This window comes from Stenella coeruleoalba (genome assembly GCF_951394435.1).
Source record: "Stenella coeruleoalba genome assembly, chromosome: 18".
NCBI classification, from domain to species: domain Eukaryota; kingdom Metazoa; phylum Chordata; class Mammalia; order Artiodactyla; family Delphinidae; genus Stenella; species Stenella coeruleoalba.
The window spans coordinates 654,230-678,810 of record NC_137164.1 but is presented as its reverse complement, the minus strand read 5'-3'; the positions used below and the strand labels follow the sequence as shown (position 1 = coordinate 678,810).

General features: G+C 39.2%; 1 protein-coding gene across 6 annotated transcripts in view; it reads right to left on the bottom strand.

Moving 5' to 3' along the window:
- ZMYM2 (zinc finger MYM-type containing 2) overlaps nt 1-24,581 on the bottom strand; it is a 94,108-nt gene that overhangs the window by 44,138 nt on the left and 25,389 nt on the right. For 3 of the 6 annotated variants that reach the window (XM_079903346.1, XM_079903350.1, XM_079903347.1), the window contains exons 3-7: nt 23,704-24,560; nt 18,502-18,787; nt 16,998-17,163; nt 15,999-16,211; nt 2,842-2,913 (exon numbers count right to left, since the gene is read on the bottom strand). In XM_079903346.1, the coding sequence (XP_079759472.1) occupies nt 2,842-2,913; nt 15,999-16,211; nt 16,998-17,163; nt 18,502-18,787; nt 23,704-24,550 (1,584 nt within the window). In that variant the 5' untranslated portion in view covers nt 24,551-24,560. The other 3 variants (XM_079903349.1, XM_079903348.1, XM_079903351.1) reach the window with 3 other exon arrangements.

Below are 24,581 nucleotides of genomic sequence, written 5' to 3'. Positions count from 1 at the left end.
GGAACAAAATTAAGTGGAACAAATTCACAATTATTATATTCCCCATTCAGGCACGGGAAGAAATAAATTATAAATTCAGTAAAAAAAAAAAGTATGAGGTAGATGTGATAGAAACAACACTGGTGAGGTAAAACGAAAAAATAATGGGGAGTTTGCAGCAAATGGGCTCATTTTCAGTCTAGTCATTGAAAAAAGGTGCCTTACATTTTCATGTTAACCAGCTCCACATGAATATCAAAGTTAACCATCACAAGATTCTAAAACTTCTCCCTAATTTTTCCTTTTAGATGTAAGTAAAACATCTCATTTACTACATTTTTAACCAAGCAAGTGGACGGCAAGGGTAGGTGCTCAAGAGACAAAGCCTTGATGGACTTGTTACTGCAAATCTAATCTAGGAAATGGGCACAAGTGTGGCTGCACAGAACTGACTTCCTGGCCACATCCAGATACAACTGAAAACTAACTTAGGTCCATGACATCACATGGAAAAATTATTATCTTTATATTCATTAACATCTAACGGAAACGTAGCTTTCTTTTCATTCTGATTAGAGGTAATAAACCACATTAGTTTTAGCAGAACCCGCTAAAACAAAAATCCCCAACTTTTTATCTTATACTGGCAGGTGGCTCAATATATCATTGATGTCCAACATTACTTCAAAAACCATTATATAAATAAATAAATAAAAAACATTATAGTTAATAACCACTATACCTTATTACTTAATGCATTAATACAGTATATATATATATATCACATTTCAAAAATTTTTAAATATTTTGATAACTCTATTTGGAATAATTGGTTCTAGTTGTAATCATAGATATTTTATGCATTTAACAGCATGCTGAGAAACCATCTAAGCATGTTACCAAGGGAGTCCAAAGCATAAAAATAGTGAAGAACCCTGTGGAGAGGGGGATAGTGATAAAACTTCAACAATGACATGCTATTATACTAATTTTTATACTAAGTGAAGATTAAGAGATAAATTCAAGTAAACCTTACACTTCTTTTATTCACTCAAGTTGACTCTCAGTCAACCGTATAACTCATTATATAGACATTTTATATAGAAAGGACAGACAGGAAAATAGTAGGCAAAGATGTTAAAAGAGCTACTATGATAAATACGCTGATATACTCATGGAGGAAAAATATGAACACAATGAGGCCAGGAATAGAGGACATAAAAAAGACCCAGATGGAACCTCTAGAGATGACAAAGTCCAAGACAAAAAAATACACCACATGGAACTAACAGTTGATTAGAAAAGACTAGTAAAACTAAAGACACATTACAAGGTCTCTAAAATGAAGCCAGAAGGAAAACAAGACTTTAAAAACCTCAATAAATAATAGAGCCACCGTGACCATGGGACAGGAGCAGGAACTCTAATACACCTGGAATTAGGGTCTCAGAAGAACAGAGGGAGAAACTGAAAAAAACTTGTTTTTAAATAATGGCTTATGATCCTGGACTGGATGCTATACAATTTTTTTTCCTCAATTTGCTATAACAGACATTAATGAACAAAATTTGAATAAGGTCCATAGGTTAATCAGTGGTATTATATCAATATAAAATTCCTTATTTTGATCACTGTACTACAATTATAATTATTCTTAATTGTATACATTTATTATTCAAGTCCTAATTTATTCATATGGCTTAATGGGAACATAGATTTGGAAACATTTTTTGAAAGAAAGGATCTTCCCCCCCTCTTTCAGGTAGGCACAAGAGAAGGACTCTTATATCCTATATTTAAATGCCCACTGGGGGCTTCCCTAGTGGAACAGTGGTTAAGAATCACCTGCCAATGCAGGGTACACGGGTTCGAGCCCTGGTCCGGGAAGATTCCACATGCTGCAGAGCAACTAAGCCTGTGCGCCACAACTACTGAGCCTGTGCTCTAGAGCCCACGAGCCATAACTACTGAGCCCGCGTGCCACAACTACTGAAACCCGCACACCCTAGAGCCCACACTCTGCAACGAACAGAAGCCACCACAATGAGAAGCCCGTGCACCACAACAAAGAGTAGCCCCCCTTCGCCAAAACTAGAGAAAGCCCGTGCATAGCAACAAAGACCCAACACAGCTAGAAGTAAATAAATAAACAAATAAATTTATTTTTTTTTTAAATGCCCACTGAGGTCAAGGACTGTGCATTAAAAATCTATATCTTAGGGCTTCCCTGGTGGCGCAGTTGTTGGGAGTCCGCCTGCCAATGCAGGGGACACGGGTTCGCGCCCCGGTCCGGGAAGATCCCACATGCTGCGGAGCAGCTGGGCCCGTGAGCTATAGCCGCTGAGCCTGCGCGTCCGGAGCCTGTGCTCTGCAACGGGAGAGGCCACAACGGTGAGAGGCCTGCGCACCGCAAAAAAAAAAAAAATCTATATCTTAAAATAATTTTTTTTTTTTTTTTTTTTTTTTTTTTTTTTTTTTTGCGGTAGGCTCAGCAGCCATGACTCACGGGCCCAGCCACTCTGCGGCATCTGGGATCCTCCCAGACCGGGGCGCGAACCCGTGTCCCTTGCATCGGCAGGCAGACTCCCTACCACTGCGCCACCTGGGAAGTCCCTTAAAATAATTTTTAATAACATAAATACCTAAAAGCAAATGAGTGCACACAAGAAAACACATGTAAAATTTAGTGAAATGAGAAAGTTCGTCGGTCTTGAGATAAAGTAAGAAAATAATCATCTGACATATTTAAAGTTCATAAATGTTAATACACTTCAAAATGTACACGATTTTTCAGACACACAATAAAGGCAGTAGCAGAGCATGTCATGTCGAGGCCTTAACCCCAGCCACACTCCTGCTTACCTCAGGCTGCATTAAGAAAGAGTCCTGCATGTGATCACGAACCTCCTTCAGAAAGCTTGGATGGCTACCTACCTAAAAAAAGATTTTAAAAGGCTTTATAAAAAGATATAAAGAAAGGCTGCTAGATCGAAAGGTCAACAAGCAATCTGTAAAAGTTGAGTCTTAATTACCTGTTTTGTGACTTACAACCTCGTTCCAACTTTTAAAAATGCCTATTTGTCCTACAGTGCCACTGACCAGCTTACAGAATATTATATATCATAACTTTATAATTATCCTATAGAAAAATAATAGTAACTAGATAAATAAAGAATTAAAAACAGACCCTTAGATTTGACTCACCTCTAAGTAGACCTTGCAAAAAAAAATCACATATTTCTCTTAGATGACAAGGTATTCTAAATGTATTCAGTAAAATCTATTAATAATACATAAAACAGTATCTCGGCAGTTCCCTGGCAGTCCAGTGGTTAGCACTCGGAGCTTTCACTGACGTGGCCCTGGATTCAATCCCTGATCAGGGAACTAAGATCCCACAAGCCTTGCAGTGCAGCCAAAGCAAACAAACAAACAAAAACAAAAGAAAACTGATTTGGAAATTACACAGTTACAGTTTTCATCATCTGCAAATGGGTTGTTTTGGAAACTCTTTTTAAAGCACATATAACAGCTTCCAGCACATAGAAATTTATATCCTTACTCTTTGCAGAAAGCATCCTGTTTTCCTTAAAAGTCAAAATACTATGCAAGAAAATGGAAAATAGTCTCCTAGAGTAATGGAAATAAAAACAAAAATAGGAGCTTCCCTGGAGGCGCAGTGGTTGAGAGTCCACCTGCCGATGCAGGGGACACAGGTTCGTGCCCCGGTCCGGGAGGATCCCACATGCCGCGGAGCGGCTGGGCTTGTGAGCCATGGCCGCTGAGCCTGCGCGTCCAGAGCCTGTGCTCCACAATGAGAGAGGCCACAACAGTGAGAGGCCCGTGTACCGCACAAAAAATAATAAAATAAAATAAACAAATGGGATTGAATTAAACTTAAAAGCTTTTGCACAGCAATGGAAACCATAAACAACACAAAAAGACAACCTACAGAATGGGAGAAAATATTTGGAAATGATGCAACCGACAAAGGATTAATCTCCAAAATATACAAACAGCTCATGCAGATCAATATGAAAAAAAAAGTCAAAAATGGGCAGAAGATCTAAATAGATATTTGTTGAAAGAAGACATATAGATGGCTAAGAGGCACATGAAAAGATGCTCAACATCACTAATCATTAGAGAAATGCAAATCTAAACTACAATGAGGTGTCACCTCTGGCCAGTCAGCATGGCCATCACCAAGAAACCTACAAACAGTAAATGCTAGAGAGGGTGTGGAGAAAAGGGAACCTTTCTACACTGTGGGTGGGAATGTATTTGGTGCGGCCATTATGGAGAACAGTGTGGAGGTTCCTTAGAAAACTAAAAATAGAACTACCATACGACCCAGCAATCCCACTCCTGGGCATCTATCTGGAGGAAACCATAATTTGAAAAGATACAATGTTCACTGATGCACTATTTACAATAGCCAAGACATGGAAGTAACCTGAATGTCCACTGACAGAGGAATGGATAAAGAAAATGTGGTATATATACAATGGAATATTACTCAGCCATAAAAAGAATGGAATAATGCCATTTGCAGCAACATGGATGGACCTAGATAGAGATTATCATACTAAGTGAAGTCAGACAGAAAGACAAATATCATATGATATCCCTTATATGTGGAATCTAAAAAAAAAAAATGATACAAATGAACTTATTTACAAAACAGAAATAGACTCACAGACATAGAACAAACTCATGGTTACCAAAGGCGAAAATGGGGGGAGGGGGGCAGGGATAAATTAGAAGCTTGAGATTAAAATATGCACACACCGGGCTTCCCTGGTGGCGCAGTGGTTGAGAGTCCGCCTGCTGATGCAGGAGACACGAGTTCGTGCCCCGGTCCGGGAAGATCCCACATGCCGCAGAGCAGCTGGGCCCATGAGCCATGGCCGCTGAGCCTGCGCGTCCGGAGCCTGTGCTCCGCAGCAGGAGAGGCCACAACAGCGAGAGGCCCGTGTACCGCAAAAAAATAAAAAATAAAAAAAATAAAATATGCACACACCACTATATGTAAAGTAGATAACCAACAAAGACCCACTGTACAGCACAGGGAACTACACTCAACAGCTTGTAATAATCTACAGTGGAAGAGAATATAAGAATATATAGATTTATGTGTACGTATAACCAAGTTACTTTGCTGTACACGTGAAACTAACACAACACTGTAAATCAACTATATTTCAATAAAAATTTTAAAAATTTTTAAATAAAATTTTTTTTTAAGAAAATGGAAACTACTGAAAGGCAAGTGTTAAGCACTAGACAGTCCCCACTGCCGGGATCTAGATGATTAATCACCTGTATCTGTATACTCCAGACACTAACTGGGCTACAGGGACAGGGATAAACAGTAAGAGTGGACAACTTAGATGTTAGAGACAAAAGGTTGGGGGTGGAAGAATGCGAGAGCAGGGACCAAAAAAAAATCACTGTACAGTTTTAGTTCCCAGGCTTTAGAAAAAGAAGACATTCACTAGAGCATCACTGCAGTGCTCTCCAAACATGTCTGATTATGTCCCTTTATCAGTAACAACATACACACAGATTCCCTCTTATTTACTTAAAATTATGAACATACAGTATGAGAAATATAAAAACTATGACCACTAAAAAAAAGATGAAACACTACTTTGAAATAAGCTTTATTTACTGATACTATGAAGAATACTTTCTGTATCCTCTGGAGGAGAATCATCCTGGTGCCAGTGGGGCTGCAGGGAGCGCAGTAGCAGGCCCTCCTGGAGCCCAGAGGGGAGAGAGCCAGAGCCACAGAAGGAGACAGTCAAAAGATGCTCACACTGAAAGCACAGATACCTAGGATTATGAGCCAAAGGTTTTAAAGCAGCCATGATAAAAATGCTTCAACAAGGGGAAAAAAACACAACAATTAAAAAACAGAAATTCTCATCAAAGAAATAGAAGGTCCAAATGGAAACTGCATGACTGAAAACAGGGGCAAAAGTCCTATGCAGAAAAATTCCAAGTAACTATATACTCCACCTTAAAGGAGAGTGACTTTCTTCCAAACATTAAACAAGGAACGGGGGGGTGGGGGGGTGGGGGGGGGGCGGGGGGCGGCGGGGGCTTTCCGGTGGAGAATCCTGACACCACTTGAGCGAGGTGATCTACATCAACACCAACAGTCATAAGTCATGTTGAGACATGTACCCTTGTTATGTGATGAAAACTGCAAAAGTGCAAAAGGCCAACACCTCTGTCATCTCCCTCCTAAACCCAGAGCCCGGTCTGCCTACAGATGAAAGCAGAGGGGCCTCTTGCAATACACTTGACTCCTAAAAACTGTCAAGCTCGTCAAAGTCTGAGAAAATGTCACAGCCAAGAGGAGCCTAAGGTGACACAACTGCTGAATGTGACGTGGCATCCTGGATGGGATCCTGGAACAGGAAATGAACATTATTCAGATTTTCTTAATTTTTTCGTAAACTATGGACTTTACATACTAATAATATTTCAATATGAGCTCACTAATTGTAACAAATTATCATACCAATTTAAGGTGTCAATACAGAGGGAAACGGTGCGGGGAGGGGCTATCCCATGAGAACTCTGTATTATCTAATCAATGTTTCTGTAATACTGAAACTGTTCTAAACAAAATTAAGTATTAGTAAAATAAATAACAACCACCAAAAATCCCAATGGATGGGACCAAGAGCAGAATGGAAAAGACAGAGGACAAGACCACGGAAGGGGAAAAGAGAAACTATCCAGTCTGAATATCAGAAATAACACAGCCTTGGAGGTAAAAATAAAGAAGAATAGAGCCTCAGGGACCTGCAGGACTGTAACTACAGTAATATAATAACTAATTATTAGAGTCCCGGAGGGATAGGAAAAGAGGGCAGGGCTGAACGAGTGCTCAAAAGTCTGAAAACACTGCAAATTAGGCAAAAGACTAATTTCAGGGAGAAGAAGCTGAAAGAACCCTAGAATGGATAAACCACAAGAATCCCCACAATACACCACAAATTTCTAAAAAAATTTTAACATCAAACAAAATAAACTTTAAGTCAAAAAACTAATACAAGAAACAAAACAAAACCATACTGGAAAAAGGGTAAATTCATCAAGAAGATACAACAACTATAAACTTTTTCACCAAATATCAGAGACCCAAAATATATTAAGTAAACATTGACAGAAGTGAAGGGAAAAACAGGCAATTCTACTGTAACAGCTGTAGAACTCAATACATACACCCATTTCAATAATGGACAGACCAGCCACACGGGATTTTGGCACTTACGTACAGGATCTGAATAACACTACAAGCCGCTATGTTCTCCCCAAGTGCACATGAAACATTCTCCAGGAAAAGTCCCAATAAATGTATAAAGATTGAAATCGCAGAGTATCTTTTCCAATCATAACAGAATGAAATAAAAAATGAATAACAAAAACAAAACTAGAAAATTTACAAATACAGGGATATAAAAACTACACACTCTTAACCAATGGGTCAAAGAAGAAATCACAAGGGAAATTTTTCAATACTTAACAGATGAGTCAAGGCAAAACCAAAATATACCAAAAGTGACAGGATGCAGTGCAAACAGTGCTCAGAGGAAAAATTATAATTGCAAATACCTATTTTTGAAAAGAAGATCGATAACATAACTTACACCTTAAAGAAACAGAAAAAGAGAGAAAGCTAAACCCAAGCCAGCAGAAGAAAGGAAATAATAGAGTGCAGAGAAATAACGAGTACGAAAATATAATCACTGAAACAAAAAGCTGGCCAGTGAAGAGATCAAAAAAGTCAACAAACTTTAGTTATACTAAGAAAAAAGACGCAAAGAACAAAACAGAGAAACAAAAGTAGGGACAATACTACAAATATTCCCTAAGAAAGGACTGTGAGAAAATGCTATGAATAATTATACACCAACAACTGGATAACCTAGATGAAACAGAAATCCCTTAAAAAATGAAAACCAGGGGCTTCCCTGGTGGCGCAGTGGTTGGGGGTCCGCCTGCCAAATGCAGGTGGCTCAGGTTCAAGCCCTGGTCTGGGAGGATCCCACATGCCACAGAGTGGCTGGGCCCCTGCGCCACAGCTACTGAAGCCCATGCACCTGGAGCCCGTGCTCCGCAATGGGAGAGGCCACTGCAGTAAGAAGCCCGCGCGCCGCAACGGGGACCCAACACAGCCAAAGGTAAAAAAAGAAATTAAATGAATAAATAAATACCTGGAGTGGTTTGCACTTTTTAAAAAAAAAAAAAATGCAAAACACCAAAACTGACTCAGGAAGAAACAGAAAATATCAACAGACCTGTAAGAAGTAAAGAGACTGAATCAGTCATCAAAAGCGTTGCAGCGGGCTTCCCTGGTGGCGCAGTGGTTGGGAGTCCGCCTGCCGATGCAGGGGATGCGGGTTCGTGCCCCGGTCTGGGGGGATCCCGCGTGCCGCGGAGCGGCTGGGCCCGTGAGCCATGGCCGCTGGGCCTGCGCGTCCGGAGCCTGTGCTCCGCGATGGGAGAGGCCACAACAGTGAGAGGCCCGCGTAATGCAAAAAAAAAAAAAAAAAAAAGGCATTGCAGCAAAGTAAAGCCAGGATCAAGTGACTTCACTGAGACATTCCGCCAAACATTCAAAGAGGAGCTAACACAGATTCTTCTCAAACTCTCCCCAGGTCAGAACACGGTGGACACCTCCCACTCCTATTCCATTAGGCCACCGTTGCTCTGAATCCAAAGACAGACATTACAGACAAATATCTCTTACAAATATACATACAAAAATCTAAAGGAAAATATCAGTAAGGCAAATTCAGCAGCATATTAAAAATATTACACACCATAACCGAGTGGGGTTTATCCCAGTAATGCAAATGTAAAATAATCAATGTAATTACCACATGAATAGAATGAAGGTAAAAACCACATGATAATCTCAAATGATGACGAAAAAGTTTAACAAACTTCAACACCCTTTTATGATAAAAGACAATCAACAAACTAGGAATAGAAAACCACCTCAACGTAACAAATGCCATATATGAACACCCCATAGCTAACAGCATACTCAAAGGAGAAAGACACAAATCTTTCCCTCTAAGGTCAGGAACAAGAAAAGGATGCCTACTTTTGCCACTTCTATTCAACATGATAGTGAAAGTTCTAGCCAGAACAAGTTAGAAAAAGAAATAAAAGGCATCTAAATTGGAAAGGAAGAAGTAAAACTATCATTACTGGAGATGAACTGACTCTATATAAAGAAAACCCAGGGACTGCCCTGGTGGCACAGTGGTTAAGAATCCGCCTGCCAATGCAGTGGGACACGGGGTAGAGCCCTGGTCCGGGAAGATCCCACATGCCAAGGTGCAACTCAGCCTGTGTGCCACAACTACTGAGCCTGCATCTAGAGCCTAAGAGCCACAACTACTGAGCCCACGTGCCATAACTACTGAAGCCTACGCACCTAGAGCCTCAGCTCTGCAACAAGAGAAGCCAGTGCAATGAGAAGCCTGCACACCACAATGAAGAGTAGCCCCCGCTCGCCACAACTAGAGAAAGCCCGCACGCAGCAACGAAAACCCAACGCACCCAAAAATAAAAACATTTATAAAAAAAGGAAAAAAAGGAAAACCCCAAGGGGTCAACAATAAAGCTACTAGAGCTAATAAAGACCTAAGTAAATGAGAAAACATCCCATGTTCATACATAGGAAGCTCTGACATTGCAGAAATGTCAGTACTACCCAAAGCGATCTACAGAATCAATGCAGTCACTATCAAAATTATAGAAGCCTTTTCTGCAGAAATGGAAAAGTCATACAAAACTAGAATGGGGTAGAGTATCCAAACAGAAGAACAAAGTTGGAGGACTCATTTCCTGATTTCAAAACTTCCTACAAAGATGGTTATCAGAAATAAACCTACTCATCTATGGCCAATTAATATTTGACAAATATCACAAGACCAATTAACAGGGACTTCCCTGGTGGCCCAGTGGTTAAGATTCCAAGCCTCTACTGCAAAGGGCACGGGTTCGATTCCTGGTCGGGGAACTAAGATCCCACATGCCACATGACACAGCCAAAAAACTAAATAAATAAATGAAAAAGTAAAAAAATTAAAAACAACAACAAAAAAAACCACACAAGTCCAATAACAGATGGTGCTGGGACAACTGGATTTCCACACACAAGAGAACGAAGTTGGATGCCTGCCTCACATCATCAACAAAATTAATTCAAAATGGACCAAAGACCTAAATATGTGTTAAAACCATCAACTCTTAGAAGAAAGCATAGGGATAAACGACCTTGACCTTTGATTTGGTAATTCTTAGATATGGTGCCAAAAACACAATCAACAGAAGAAAAGGAGGCAAACTGGCCTTCATTAAAATTAAAAAGTTTTCTGCAAATGACATTATCAAGAAAGTAAAATGAGGGACTCCCCTGGTGGTCCAGCGGTTAAGACTCTGTGCTCCCAATGCAGGGGGCCTGGGTTTGATCCCTGGTCAGGGAACTAGATGTCGCATGCCGCAACTAAGAGCCCACATGCCACAACTAAAGACCTGACACAGCCAAATAAATAAACAAACATTTAAAAAAACTATATATGACTTCTATAGGAAGTCATACAAATGGCCAAAAAGCACATGAAAACATACTCAACATCATTAGTCATTAGGGAAATGCAAGTCAAAACCACAAAGATATATCACTCCACTCCTACTGTGATGTCTATGATAAAAAAAAAATTTTAATGGAAAGTAACAAGTGTTGGCAAAGATGGACAGCAAATGGAACCCTCATGTATTGCTGGTAGGAATTTAAACTGATACAGTTGTTGTGGAAAACAGTTTAACCATTCTTCAAAAAGCTAAACATAGAATTACCCTATGACCCAACATTTCCACTCCTAGGTATACACCCACAAGAACTTTAAAACAGACCTCAAACTGATACTTATATGCTAATGTTCATTGCAGTATGATTCACAATAGTCAAAAGATGGAAACAACCCAAATGTCCATCATCAAATAAATGAATAAGCAAAATGTATATGCATACAATGAATATTATTCAGCCATAAAAAACAATGCTACAACATGGCTGAAACTCAAAACATTATGTTAAGCAAATAAACCAGACAAAAAGGACAGATATTGTATGACTCCACTTATATGAAATACCTAGAATCAGCAAATTCATCAACAGAAAGTAGATGAGAGATTACCAGGGTCAGGGGTGAAGGGGAAGATGAGGCGTTATTGGCTTCATTGTCACATAGTTTCTGTTTGGGTCACGAAAAAGTTCTGGAAATAGAGGTAATGACTGCACAAATTATGACTGTAATTAATTCCACTCAATTGTATAGTTAAAAATGGTTAAAGTTAGGAACATTATATTATATACACTTCACAATTTTTTTTTTTAACATGAGTAGTTTTCACCCTTTTTAATGCTTTGGAATGGTTTAAATAACACTATGGTTGCCTAGTTCAAATCTGATGGAATTTCCCTGTAAAACCATCTGAGCCTATTTCATTTTGTGGGGTAGTTCTTTGATAACTATCTCTATTTCTTCTATGGAAATTTCTCTGCCTTATTCTATCTGCTCTGGAGTCAATTTAGGGAAATTATATTTTGATAGAAAATTACTCACTTGATCTAGGTTTTCAGTATTTCTATATAGGGTTGGACAAAGTAGCCCCTTGTTGATTTTCTTCACTTTTCTCTGTTTTGATGGTTAGTCCAACTTGTCATTTCTTATCTTTGTGAATCTGTGCATTTTTAAACCTCTGTTCCTGATTGACAATCGTTTGTCTAGTTTTTCAAAGACTTGATTTCCTATAGAAGCAGCATTTTGAATTATTTTAGTACTATTTTTATATCCTAATTCATTAATTTCTACTTTTATCTTTTTTCTTGTCTTTTGCTTTATTTTCTTTTTACAACTTTGAGTTTAATAGTTAATTCATTTATGTTCATTTTTACTCATTTAAGTATATAAGGGTATGAACTTTCCTCTGAGCATTTTTATAAAGCAAATATAACACTGATATCTTAAAGACTGCACCAAAAAAAGGAAATTCAAGACTAATCTCACTTATGAATACCAATGGAAAAGTACTAAATATTAACAATTAGAAATAAAATTTAAAATACAATAATGATCTGGTATGGTTTATTCTAATAATGCAAGAATGTTTAGATGAATTAGGAAATCCATTAAAATAATTCACATATTAATAGATTTAAAGGGATGGGGAGGGACATCCCTGGTGGTCTAGTGGTAAAGAATCTGCACCTTCCAATGCAGGGGACATGAATTCTACCCCAGGTGGGGGAACTAAGATCCCACATGCCGCGGGGCAACTAAGCCCCCGTGTCACAACTACTGAGCTCGCATTCCTCAACGAGAGAGCCCATGTGCTGCAAACGAGAGCCCATGTGCTGCAAACTACAGAGCCCACGCGCTCTGGAACCTGCACGGCACAACTAGAAAGAAGCCCGCACGCTGCAACGAAATATCCCGCATGCCTCAACGAAGATCCTACATGCCACAACTAAGACCTGACGCCGCCAAAAAAATAAATAAATAAAGGTGTGGGGGGGGAATCATACAATCACTGCCATAGACACTGAAAAGACCTTCAAAACTCGATTCTCATTTCTGATAAAACATTTAATGAAAGAAATCCATGGATTCTTCTTTAATGTGATAAAATATATTTACCAACTCTGAAGTTGGCATCTAATTTAATGAGGAAACACCAAAGGCACTACCACTGGAAAAAGAAAAAGGTACTTACTATTTCCACTCATTAAAAATTGTAGGGGGGGGCTTCCCTGGTGGCGCAGTGGTTGAGAGTCCGCCTGCCGATGCAGGGGACGCGGGTTCGTGCCCCGGTCCAGGAAGATCCCACATGCCGCGGAGCGGCTGGGCCCGTGAGCCATGGCCGCTGAGCCTGTGCGTCCGGAGCCTGTGCTTGGCAGCAGGAGAGGCCACAACCGTGAGAGGCCCGCGTACCGCAATAAATAAATAAATAAATAAATAATTGTAGGGGTTTTCCCTGGGGGCGCAGTGGTTAAGAATCTGCCTGCCAATGCAGGGTACACGGGTTTGAGCCCTGGTCCGGGAAGATCCCACATGCCGCGGAGCAACTAAGCCTATGAGCCACAACTACTGAAGCCCGCGTGCCTAGAGCCTGTGCTCCACAACAAGAGAAGCCCTGGCTCGCCACAACTAGAGAAAGCCCGCAAGCAGCAACAAGGACCAAACACAGCCAAAAATAAATAAATATTTTTAAAAACTGCAGGAAATACCATCAGGCAAGACACGTGATGAAAAAAGGCAGGGTGCAGGGGTGGGGCGGGGGGGTGGATTTAAGCAAATGCCCAGGACACAGAGGATGAGTGCTGGGCCATGACTTTAACCCAGGGCAGCTAGCTCTTACCAAACCTAGGTATCAGAAGATAACTAATGCAATGACATCACCAACATCAAACACCACATTGAGTTCTGGAGATTATAATTAGTCTGATCCTTTCAATCACCGCAAAACCTTCTTTATGTTAACAAATCTGAACTATATCAGCACAATGCAAATCCCACGAAAGCAGGAACTATCTACTGTACTTCCTATCAGACTATTTCAAGCAATTAGCACAGTACCTGCAACATAATAGTTGCTAAATAATTGTTTCATGAACAAATTACAGATGCATTTTGCTCATTAAAAGTTTGACTTAATGGGGGAAAGACTAAGACAAACCAAAGCCCAAACAGAAAAATGGGTATAAGAGGTAAACAAACAGTTCACAGAAAAGGAAAGACAATGAGCTCTGAAATATGAAAAGCTGCTCATCAGCATTCCTAATAAGAGAAATACAAATTTTACTAAACATACTGTTTTCATCAAACAGAATAAAGTGCTAAAAGTCCCTGCTGGAGAGGCTACGGAGAAACGGGCACTTCCACATACACTGCTGAAAGGCATACAAACTGGTCCACCTCTAAACAGAGGCAATTTAACAGTATCTAACAAACTAACATGTGCACGTACCTCTGGCTGAGCAATCCTGCTTCTAAGAATCTACCCTGAAACAACATCTCCACAGAGTCAAGGATATACAGGCAGACCTTGTCGTAGTGCCTTTTTTACAGATTGGAGGTCTGTGGCAACCCTGCGTCGAGCAACTTCATCAGCGCCATTTTCCGAACAGCATCTGCTCACCTCGTGCCTCTGTATCACATTTTGGTAATTGTTGCGACATTTCAAACTTTTTCATTATTACTCTATTTGTTACGGTGATCTCTTGGTATAATCAGTCATCTTGGAATGCTACTACTATGATTCACTGAGGCTCAGATGATGGTTAATAGTTTTTTAATTAAGGTGTGTACATTTTTTTAGACACAGTGCTATTGCACACTTAATAGTAAACAACTTATGTGCACTGAGAAACCAAAAAATTCCCATGACTCGCTCTACTACGACATTCGCTCCACTGCACTGGTCTGGAACTGAACCCGCAAGACCTCGGGGTTGTTCCTGCACAGGTTACTCATCATCTGTCATCTGCAGCAGCAAAACACGAAATAACCCAAACACCACCAACAGCAAAGTGATCAAATAAACAACAGTCAGCCCCGTACTGTCTTGTATATGGTTAACCACTAGCTCTCGGGAGGTGAAAGTAAGCACCATATTTATTGTAACATCTACCATGACACTCTCCCCACCGTGGCTAATTTCAGGCCACCAACATAAAACTAAACATGAAATTGGGAAGAGATACACAGAAGCACACCATTATGTATAATATTTCCATCTCACAAATAATGTAAATAACCTCAAGAGCACAGGTAATACTGAAATGTAATAAGATAATTAGGAAGTGGTACATTTTAAGTATTTATTTTCTTTGTCTTCAATATTGTGTCTCCCCCCACCTCAAATGAGTATCTTGAAGCCCTAACCGCAACAAGACTGTATTTGGGATAGGGCCTTTAAGGGGGGCGGTTAGGGTTGAATGAAGCCCTACAGGTTAGGTCCAAGAAGACAGACCAGGACACTCTCTCCTTCTGAGCACAAAGGAAAGACCACGTGAAGACACAGCAAGAAGGAGGTTAGCTACAAGCCTGGAGGAGTGGCCTCACCAGAAACCACCCCAGAAAGGCACCTTGATCTTAAGATTTTAAGCCTCCAGAACTGTGAGAAAATAAATTCTTGGTTGTCTGAGCCCTTCAGTATTTTGTTACAGCAGCCCTAGCAGACTAATACAAAGATAATTTACCTGTAAGTTTCTATAACTTAACTTTTTAATAATGGGTGTTTTAACAACTGGCTCACAGAATTCCTGAAAATTTAACTCAGCCATAAAAGGAATAAGGAAGAATAAGGAATATACTGACAGGGAATGATTCCAAGATACAAATGGAGGGTACAGTACAGTACATACAGTATGCTGCCTTTTGTACTGATAAAAGAGAAACTAAGAATACATTATTTCCTTAATTCTTCAGAAAGAAAACAAAATAGTAAGAATTAAAAACTGATATGTATAAAGGATAAGTAGGAACCAAGAGAAGAAAGAAATGGGAGCTAGACCGCTCTGACTTTTGAAACCACAGGTATATATTAAAAAATAAACTAAGCTAAGTCAAAGACCTTAAATTTTAAATTAACAATCAAATGGAAATAAAATAATCACTCCTACGCTAAGCATCAACAATTTGAAAAACCATATTTACGACCCCTCTCCACCACCCAAAAAATGAATCACTTTGGTAAGCATTTACCTTTCTATGTAAAATCACAAACTTATTTCCAATAACCTACATGTATTTCAGTATTCACTTGAGATTGGTTATCGCTACGATGTTAAGACAATAATGGAATTAAATGAGACTTCAAGATAAATCTGGTTAATTAATGCTGTTAGAGTGAAACTATTATAGCAATTTAAAAGCACATTCAAAACAACGGTTGATTCTGATCAGATCATGAATTACCTGCTTGTATTCACTGACACAACTCTGGCAGCAAAATCTCTTCTGCTGACCATCAATGACCAAGACATTGTTCCCAGCACCTTTGCTGGGCAAGTACTCCCCACACTGCTCACAGCAATTCATTATTAGACCATTGGCCATTCTGTATCTATTAAAGCAGTGGTCACTGCACAGCTTATGAGTCATATTTTTAAAGCTAACTTCATGGCGAATCTAAAAGAAAAACAAGCAAAATTTTAAAAAACAAATTAATATATGACACGTAGCTAACTAACAAGGTGCTCCAATAGAAAGAAAATGCCTCAGTTTTTCTGTGTAAAGCTTGTTTACGGAAAAGGCAAGACAAAGTACATTTCATTCTTCTTTAAACTTTTTTATACACACATATATACGGTGCAAGGCAGAGAGGACCACCAGGGTCATCGTACAAACTTCTCTAGACGTATCTAAAAGTGACAGGAAACAACCCAGTTCGGGCAGTGTTAGTATAAAACTTCCAAACAGATTGGAAATCTTCAGATAAATCTAAAAGGAAATTATTTAAATATAAGTACACTGCTGTACAACAGGGAGGAGAGGACTAACATTATAAATAATTCAAATGAAGCATGTATGCACAGATTTCTTTTTATTTCATCAAATGCAAAAACCGTAATACACTTTTAACGAAGTCCTCAAAAACATCCCCTCCACTCGTTCCGCTTCTTAAGCAAGATCGTTTGTTGGCTCTCATGTGCAGTCAGTCTATTTAAACACTATGGGTTTTCTGTGAGTGCTCCAACCTCAGGAAATAAGTCAATTGATGTTATATTTCAATTTTTTTGTAAATCATTCTCCCCATGAGAGAATGGGATTACATAATGGGATATTTATAAGATAGGTTTTATATACCCTCACTTTTAAGGAAATACATACTGATGAAAGATTATGTCAAAACAGTTAAAAGTCAAAAATATTCCCATTAATTAGAACTAAATGATAAAGCACAAAAATACAAACCTCTGTTAGTTTACCACAAATTGTACATCTTGATTTATTCAGCGCTCCTTTAGTAGGATTCTGTTTGTCTTCATAAAGAGACAGACAAGATGTACTACAGAATTCCTGGAAGGATTCGCTCGAATCCACTTGGGCAACAATGGTTCCTTTCATTGTAGTTATATCTCTGAAAAATACGAGGAGCAGCAAAGTCAAACTCTACTTTAAAATAAATCAAAGAGTAATAACTGACATTTTTAATTTCCATAGACTGAAACCCATTTTTAGATTCATTAACTCACTTTTACTATTTAAAAACTCTTGGCAATAAAATATGAACACAGAAGATTGAGAAGCAATACTATTAAACCCTAGCCACTACTCAATTTATCTTCAAGCTCCTTAACAAGGCTTTCAGATATTAGAACCACTTAAAAAACAAACAAACAAACAAAAAAAACTTGTTATTTACATGGAGTTTAACGTCAAGGCCTAATTTACTGAGGTATAAATTTACAATACCTATTCAATTTCCCTCTCGTGGGTACGTAGAAAGCATGAGGTACCTAGGTCACAGGAATATGGAGAGGATAAGTGAACTTAAATACATCCCATAACCCAAAAGAACCCCACCTACCATTCTATACAGCTTTCAACTACAATTAGAAATGTTAGGAAATGACAATATTGATGACCTTTGAAGTTTTCCTTTAATTCTGAAGTTCCAGGTCTTATATTGCTGTATGCAAGTCTACTACTGTAAAGCAACCAAAAAACTGTATAACAATTGTTCCAATATTTGAATTTACTAAACGTATACAGAGCACTCAGCCTTTTCCAGTTCTAATATCTAAAAATATCTTTACGAACTTGGGCTGCTTCAAGAGATGGTACAGAAAATCTACCTGTTTAATACTTGCACACAACATACCATATTCAGCTCATTTTTAACTAGTGAGACCAGACCTAAAAAATGGCAGAAGAGGATCCTGTCACTCCAAGGCTGTCAAAAATAAGGTACCTGAGTCTTGAAGAGGTATTAAAATGACAACGTTCAAGACAAACATAAATAAATGCATATAATATCCGAAGATTTGCCAATTTTTAATAATCTTAACATGAAGGTAGTCCAAATTTTGACCTATTTTAATACAAAACTAGTTATACATAAATTGCTTAACAATTTTGTCTGGCTAGAACTAAATTCTTATAATTAATAATGTAAATAAGCATGTATGTATTTTTACGAATTCAAGTCCAATGGAGATTACAGATAAAATTAATTACAAGGGCCTAGTATCTAAAGCGACGCCGAAGCCTGTCCACATAGGAAGGCTTTTAATCCTGAGCCACCGCAGCTTGACAGAGAACACTCCAAAGCCATTACAAATCTGAGTTTGGCTTTAATATTCAAACAAGCTTACGAATTTTTAAAACATAGTAATTCACCTCTAAAACAATTTTTCTCACATTTTATACCACCAATATTCAACCATAAGGAAATATGCTGGAAGGTAAACCTTACTTTTTACACATAACACAAAGCTTCTTTGGAGCAGGCTTGTGAGAGAAGGAAGAGAGGCAGGTGGTAGAACAGAAGAGGTGAGCTGATCCTTTTCGCTGATAAGCTGTCTGTCCCTTCTGTAAAGGCTTTTTGCAGTTTGCACAAGTGACTTTAACTGGTTTAGTGGGTTGCTGTTGGGCAGAAGGCTGGAAAATCTGTTTAGGAAGAGAGGCCACTGGTGATAAAGAATCCACCCCTGGCTGTTTCTGATTTCGGGGAAATGATGCTGACTGGGAGATCCAAGAATCTAAAAAAACAAACCAAAACAAAAACACATACACTGAAATTTATATCAGAGACACAGTTTTAACTTCCCATTCTGTCCAAGTTTCAGACATCGATAAGGCGCAGTATAGCAGAGCGGTCAAGGGCACAAACTTTGGAGTCAGAATTGATGGCTGACATTCAGGCTCCATTACCTACTAGACTGGGAAGGTACTAACCCTGTGCCTAACTCTTCTCTAAACTGGAAATGGTAACTTTAAATGAGATAATACATGGTTTATAAACCACAATGACTGGCACATATGCAGCACTAAAAAACATTAGCCATTAGTTACTAAACAGGAAGAATTTACAAAATATTACTTTAAGCGAGGAACACATACATCAACATAAGTATATAATAAAATCTTAACCAACCAGAACCTTTGACAAATACAATATAGTTCGGATTGGGCTTCCCTGGTGGCACAGTGGTTGAGAGTCCGCCTGCCGATGCAGGGGACGCGGGTTCGTGCCCCGGTCCGGGAAGATCCCACATGCAGCAGAGCGGCTGGGCCCGTGAGCCATGGTCGCTGGGCCTGCGCATCCGGAGCCTCTGCTCCGCAACGGGAGAGGCCACAACAGTGAGGGGCCCGCGTACCGCAAAAAGAAAGAAAAAAAAAAAAAGATACAATATAGCTCAGATAAAGTTTACAAATGACTATATTCAAAACATCTTTCTAGGGACGTCCCTAGTGGTCCAGCGGTTAAGACTCCACGCTTCCAATGCAAGAGGTTCAGGTTCGATCCCTGGTCGGAAAACTAAGATCCCCACATGCCACGTGGTGCAGCCAAAAAATTTTAAAAAAAACCTTTCTAAGAACAACTTTTCCACTTACATGTTTCATTTCATGGCTTCTAAGTATACCACATAATATCAAAGAAATGAGAGTGTTACACAGAAGTGGTGATGTTAAGCCAATGTCTAGTGACCGATGAGACATCCCGTTGCTCTACCACTGCCAGCAGCACAGCTTCAACAGCACAGCATTAAGGCCTGGGGACCCGACCACCTGGGTGCTGAGTTCTCCCTCCTCTTCTTAGTAAGCTTCTTTGGGACTTAGCAGGATGTCTCCAGCTCACCATACTACTTACTGTTACACAGACTCACACTACAATACCAATACACCATAATGTTTTTTCATTTTGAAACTTTTCATGCTACCACTTCTATTATAATTTCTACTACTTTGGTCTCTTGTAATACTTTTCCTTTCTAGTTTCTTCTGAAATTTGTATTTCCATACAAAAAAGATGCCCTTTCATATGAGAAACAATGTATAAATATATCCAGAGTATGAGGAAATTTCTTTACTACCAAAACCTTGAAGAGGGCAATTTCCTGGTTCTGACCCAGTCCATCAACCTAATGGTTTCAAGGGGCTACATATACTGCTATTCAAATTCTACTTTACTCCACAACCCCTCCAAATAAATATATGTTCTATACACAGAGTAAACAGAGTGCCTTCTGGAATCCTGTTATCCTGCTATCATCAGGGTAACTGACCTGTTTTAATAAAGAGGTAAAAATACTAAGGAACACGAAGAAAGCAAATCACTGAAACAAACTGGCAATTCCATATTATGAAGGGCCTTCAATCAAAAATTATATTTGAGGACGTCCCTGGTGGCGCAGTGGTTAAAAATCCACCTGCCAATGCAGGGGACATGGGTTCGATCCCTGGTCCAGGAAGATCTCACATACTGCGGAGCAACTAAGCCCGTGCACCACAACTACTGAGCCTGCACTCTAGAGCCTGCGAGCCACAACTACTGAGCCCGCATGCCATAACTACTGAAGCCCATGTGCCTAGAGCCTGTGCTCTGCAACGAGAAGCCACCGCAATGAGAAGTCCACTCACCGCAATGAAGAGTAGCCCCTGCTCGCTGCAACTAGAGAAAAGCCCCTGCACAGCAACGAAGACCCAATGCAGCCAAAAATAAATAAATAAATATTTTTTTATAAAAATATTTGAATACATGTTAGAAGTAATAGCTTTTGCAACATAAATAGTGGCTCCTTAGAACTTTCAACCCTGCAGGCTTGTCATTTGAATATATACTTAAAGGAACCTAGTTAGGGACTTCCCTGGTGGTCCAGTGGGTAAGACTCCCTGATCCCAATGCAGGAAGCCTGGGTTTGATCCCTGGTCGGGGAACTAGATCCCACATGCATGCCACAGCTAAGAGTCCGCATGCCGCAACTAAATATACCACGTGCCGCAACTAACACCCGGCAGAGCCAGAATAAATAATTTTTTTTTTGAAAAGGAACCCAGTTAACCCTAAAGGCATCTATCTATCAACTTGATTTTGAAAAGTGGCGATTCCTCTCAATCTCGTGCTAGGCCCTGTATAAATAATGCAATGGCTCCTTTTATCTATGCTTCAGTTCTTACATTCCCCTACTTTCAAATTTTCACCTCCTCCAATATCAAAATATTTTTAGGAATGGAAGAGACCTAATCATTCTCTATTTTATACAATGGACACTAAGGGATAGAGGTTAATTTGCCCAAGTCACCATTAGTCTGAGAGCCAGTATAAACAGCCAAGATGTTATAATTCTCTATGACAAACAAAGACAGCACAAACACACAGGAGCTAATCCATAAACTCAGGAGCAAGAGGTGTATCTGTCTGGTTTCCTGATGCATACTTTACATTCCCTGTGTTAAGAGTTTGTGTGAACAGGAACACAATTCTTATAATAAATGTGCTTTGACCCAGCAATAGTCCTCAGGTACTACGTATCCCGACATACATGGATAAGAATATTCTTACGAGTTATTTAAATAGTAAAAACTGGAAGTGAACTAAATAGAGAATTAACAAAATCAAACATATACTCTTGATATAGTCAAAAGTTCAAGATTATTGTTAGGTATTTAAAGGAGCAGGAGAAAGGGAAAGTTTGCAAAGCTATACCTCTATTGCAATCTCAGGTTGGAATTAAATGTACCATATTCTCAACAGTAAGACTGAACGTTATGTTCTTTTTCATACACTTATGTTTTTAATATACTTGTAAGAAAGACAAAATAGCTATTTTGAAACTAATTTGACTATTATCATGTCTTAAACTTTTATGTGAGCTAGAAGGAAAGACCCTCTAATACAGAGCTGATAGCAGTATAAATTGGTAAAAACTTTCCAGAAGGCCGTATGACAATGTATTTCCACAACTTAAAAACGTTCATACGACGTCACATACACATATATGCATACAATGACCTACCAACAGATATATATAAATACATACGGGGGAAAGGATCTTGGAAGACATTAGGAATTTTCAAAACTGAGTAATAAGAAACATATTTCTTTCAAAATCACTACAAAGCAGAAAATTTTTACAACCAAAACTCTTTGGAGGGATGGGAGTAGTGATAGTCTTTGGCCCAGTAACTTCACTTCTAGAATATACTCTAAGAAATAATCAGAAATTTGAAAAAAAAAAAAGTTCATCATAGACCGACAAGAGCAAAAAAGGGAAACAATGTAAAAACCAAATATGGGAATGGTATAACCAAATCCATGGTGCAGTCATTAAAACTTCTGTGTATAAATAATTTTAATGGTATGAGAAAATACAGAGTAATATTAAATGCGGGGAAACAGGAAGCAAAATTATGAAGAACTGCACTTCAACCAAGTTAAGAAATACAAAGGGAAAACACTGAAAGACAACCACTCAAAGCATTAACAACAGTGGTAACCTTTCTTCATCATTTTTTAATTATGGATTTTCCAAACATTCTTCAATAATTACATATTACTCTCATAACCAGAAGAATAATAAGTATGAAAGGAAAAACTAGCATTTCACAGAACATTCTACATGGCCTAGGTTTCAGTCATTCCTTATTATTCTCCACAATCCTAGGGTGTAAAGCTGCTCATGAGCCTAAAACGATGAAGCCTGAGAAGGACGGAGAGAAGGTACGTGAGAGACAGGCAGGCCATACAGAGGCCGGGGGCAGACACAGACACAGTCAGGAAAAGCCACACAGCTCTTCGCACAGCTTCCACAGAGCAAAGATGCCTGCAGAAAATGTTTTCAAGTAGTCAAGAAATTTACCAATCTTTAAATGTAAGAAACAATAACAAAGTGCTAATAAGTAAAAATTATAATCAGATAGGCAGTCAAAATTAAACACAGGGAAAGTAAAAACAAATCTAAATGCAATTATACAACATATTGCTCCTTACATGTGCTATTTATCTTTTTGTTCTCTTTTTACACATAAAAACAATACTATTAAAAATACACTAGCATAGGGCTTCCCTGGTGGCACAGTGGTTGAGAGTCCGCCTGCCAACGCAGGGGACGCGGGTTCGAGCCCTGGTCCAGGAGGATCCCACATGCTGCAGAGCAACTAAGCCCGTGCGCCACAACTACTGCTCCTGCACGCCACAACTACTGAAGCCCTTGTGCCTAGAGCCCATGCTCCACAATAAGAGAAGCCACCACAATGAGAGGCCCGCACACCACACCAAAGAGTGCCCCCCACTCGCTGCAACTGGAGAAGGCCCGTGCGCAGCAGCGAAGACACAATGCAGCCAAAAATAAATGAATTAAAAAAAAATACACTAGCATAAAGTCAGTATGTGACAAATAAGATGCCAAATTATTAGACTTTAGTGGTGCTGAATATAAAGAGTATTTTACTTCCTTTAGACATTAATTTATCTGATTTTCTAATTATCTACAGAGAAATACTATATACACGGTTTTACATCTCTTATTAGTTAAAATTTCAAACTTAAAAGTCAATAGAATTAATATATCTTACATGAATAAACTAACCAAAGTAGCACCAATTACTATAATATAAAAAAGAATCCACCAGTGCAAAATCCCTTCCACGGGGCAGAAGCCCCCTCCAGGCTTACCAGGATTGTGATGAGCTGCAGACTCTCCGTTCTGAAATACGTCTCCTGCCACATTCATTCTACCAGGATTAAAAGGTCCTACTGCAGTCTTGGTCTGTGAAGTTAAAGACGGGGTGTATGTTTGCATATTAACACCAAAGTTACTCGACTGCAGTCCGTTAGAGACATCTCCCAAGCTGGTATTCTGCAGTGATGTTACGTGTGTGATCATTAGGTTCATATCTCGCCCGTCAGTATTTTCTAATTGGCCATCACTCACAGAGCTGACACCTGTTTCTAAGGTCGTAACATTAGCAATCTGAATTTCAGAGTCTGGTTCTGTGGTGATACCACTATTACCCATTCCTGCATTTACCTTACTTCTTGAAAAACTGGAAGTAGAGAAATCCACATCATTGGTTCTGTTTTTAGACTCGGGTGGTCTCCGTTCAATAAAATTGGAGGAATTTTTCTCTTGCCCTTGATTTGTTTCCATGTCCTCTTCATCATCGATGACAATTGTCTCACTTACACTTCCCTTCTGAGAAGCCAATTCTTTTGAGGAAGGAAGAATTTTGGAATCATTTCCTTGTAGCTCTTCATTTTTCGATGACGTAAATGTTATGGTTCTTTGATCGGCTACCACTGGTGCAGAAGGCGGAGGAGGTTGTACAGGTTCGATAAACACAACATCATCATCATCTTCCACTGATGAGTTCTGAAATTTACTAGATCTATTCACTAAAGGGTTAGGTGGCCCACTAAATGAATTTCCTACGTCCGTGAGGCTAGCTGCCATGGCCGTCCTCCCCAGCAAAACAGGAGTCTGATCAGTCAATTCTAATCCTCCTGATGAACCTGTGTCCATGCCAAAGAACCTGTTAAGGAGATGGGAAAAA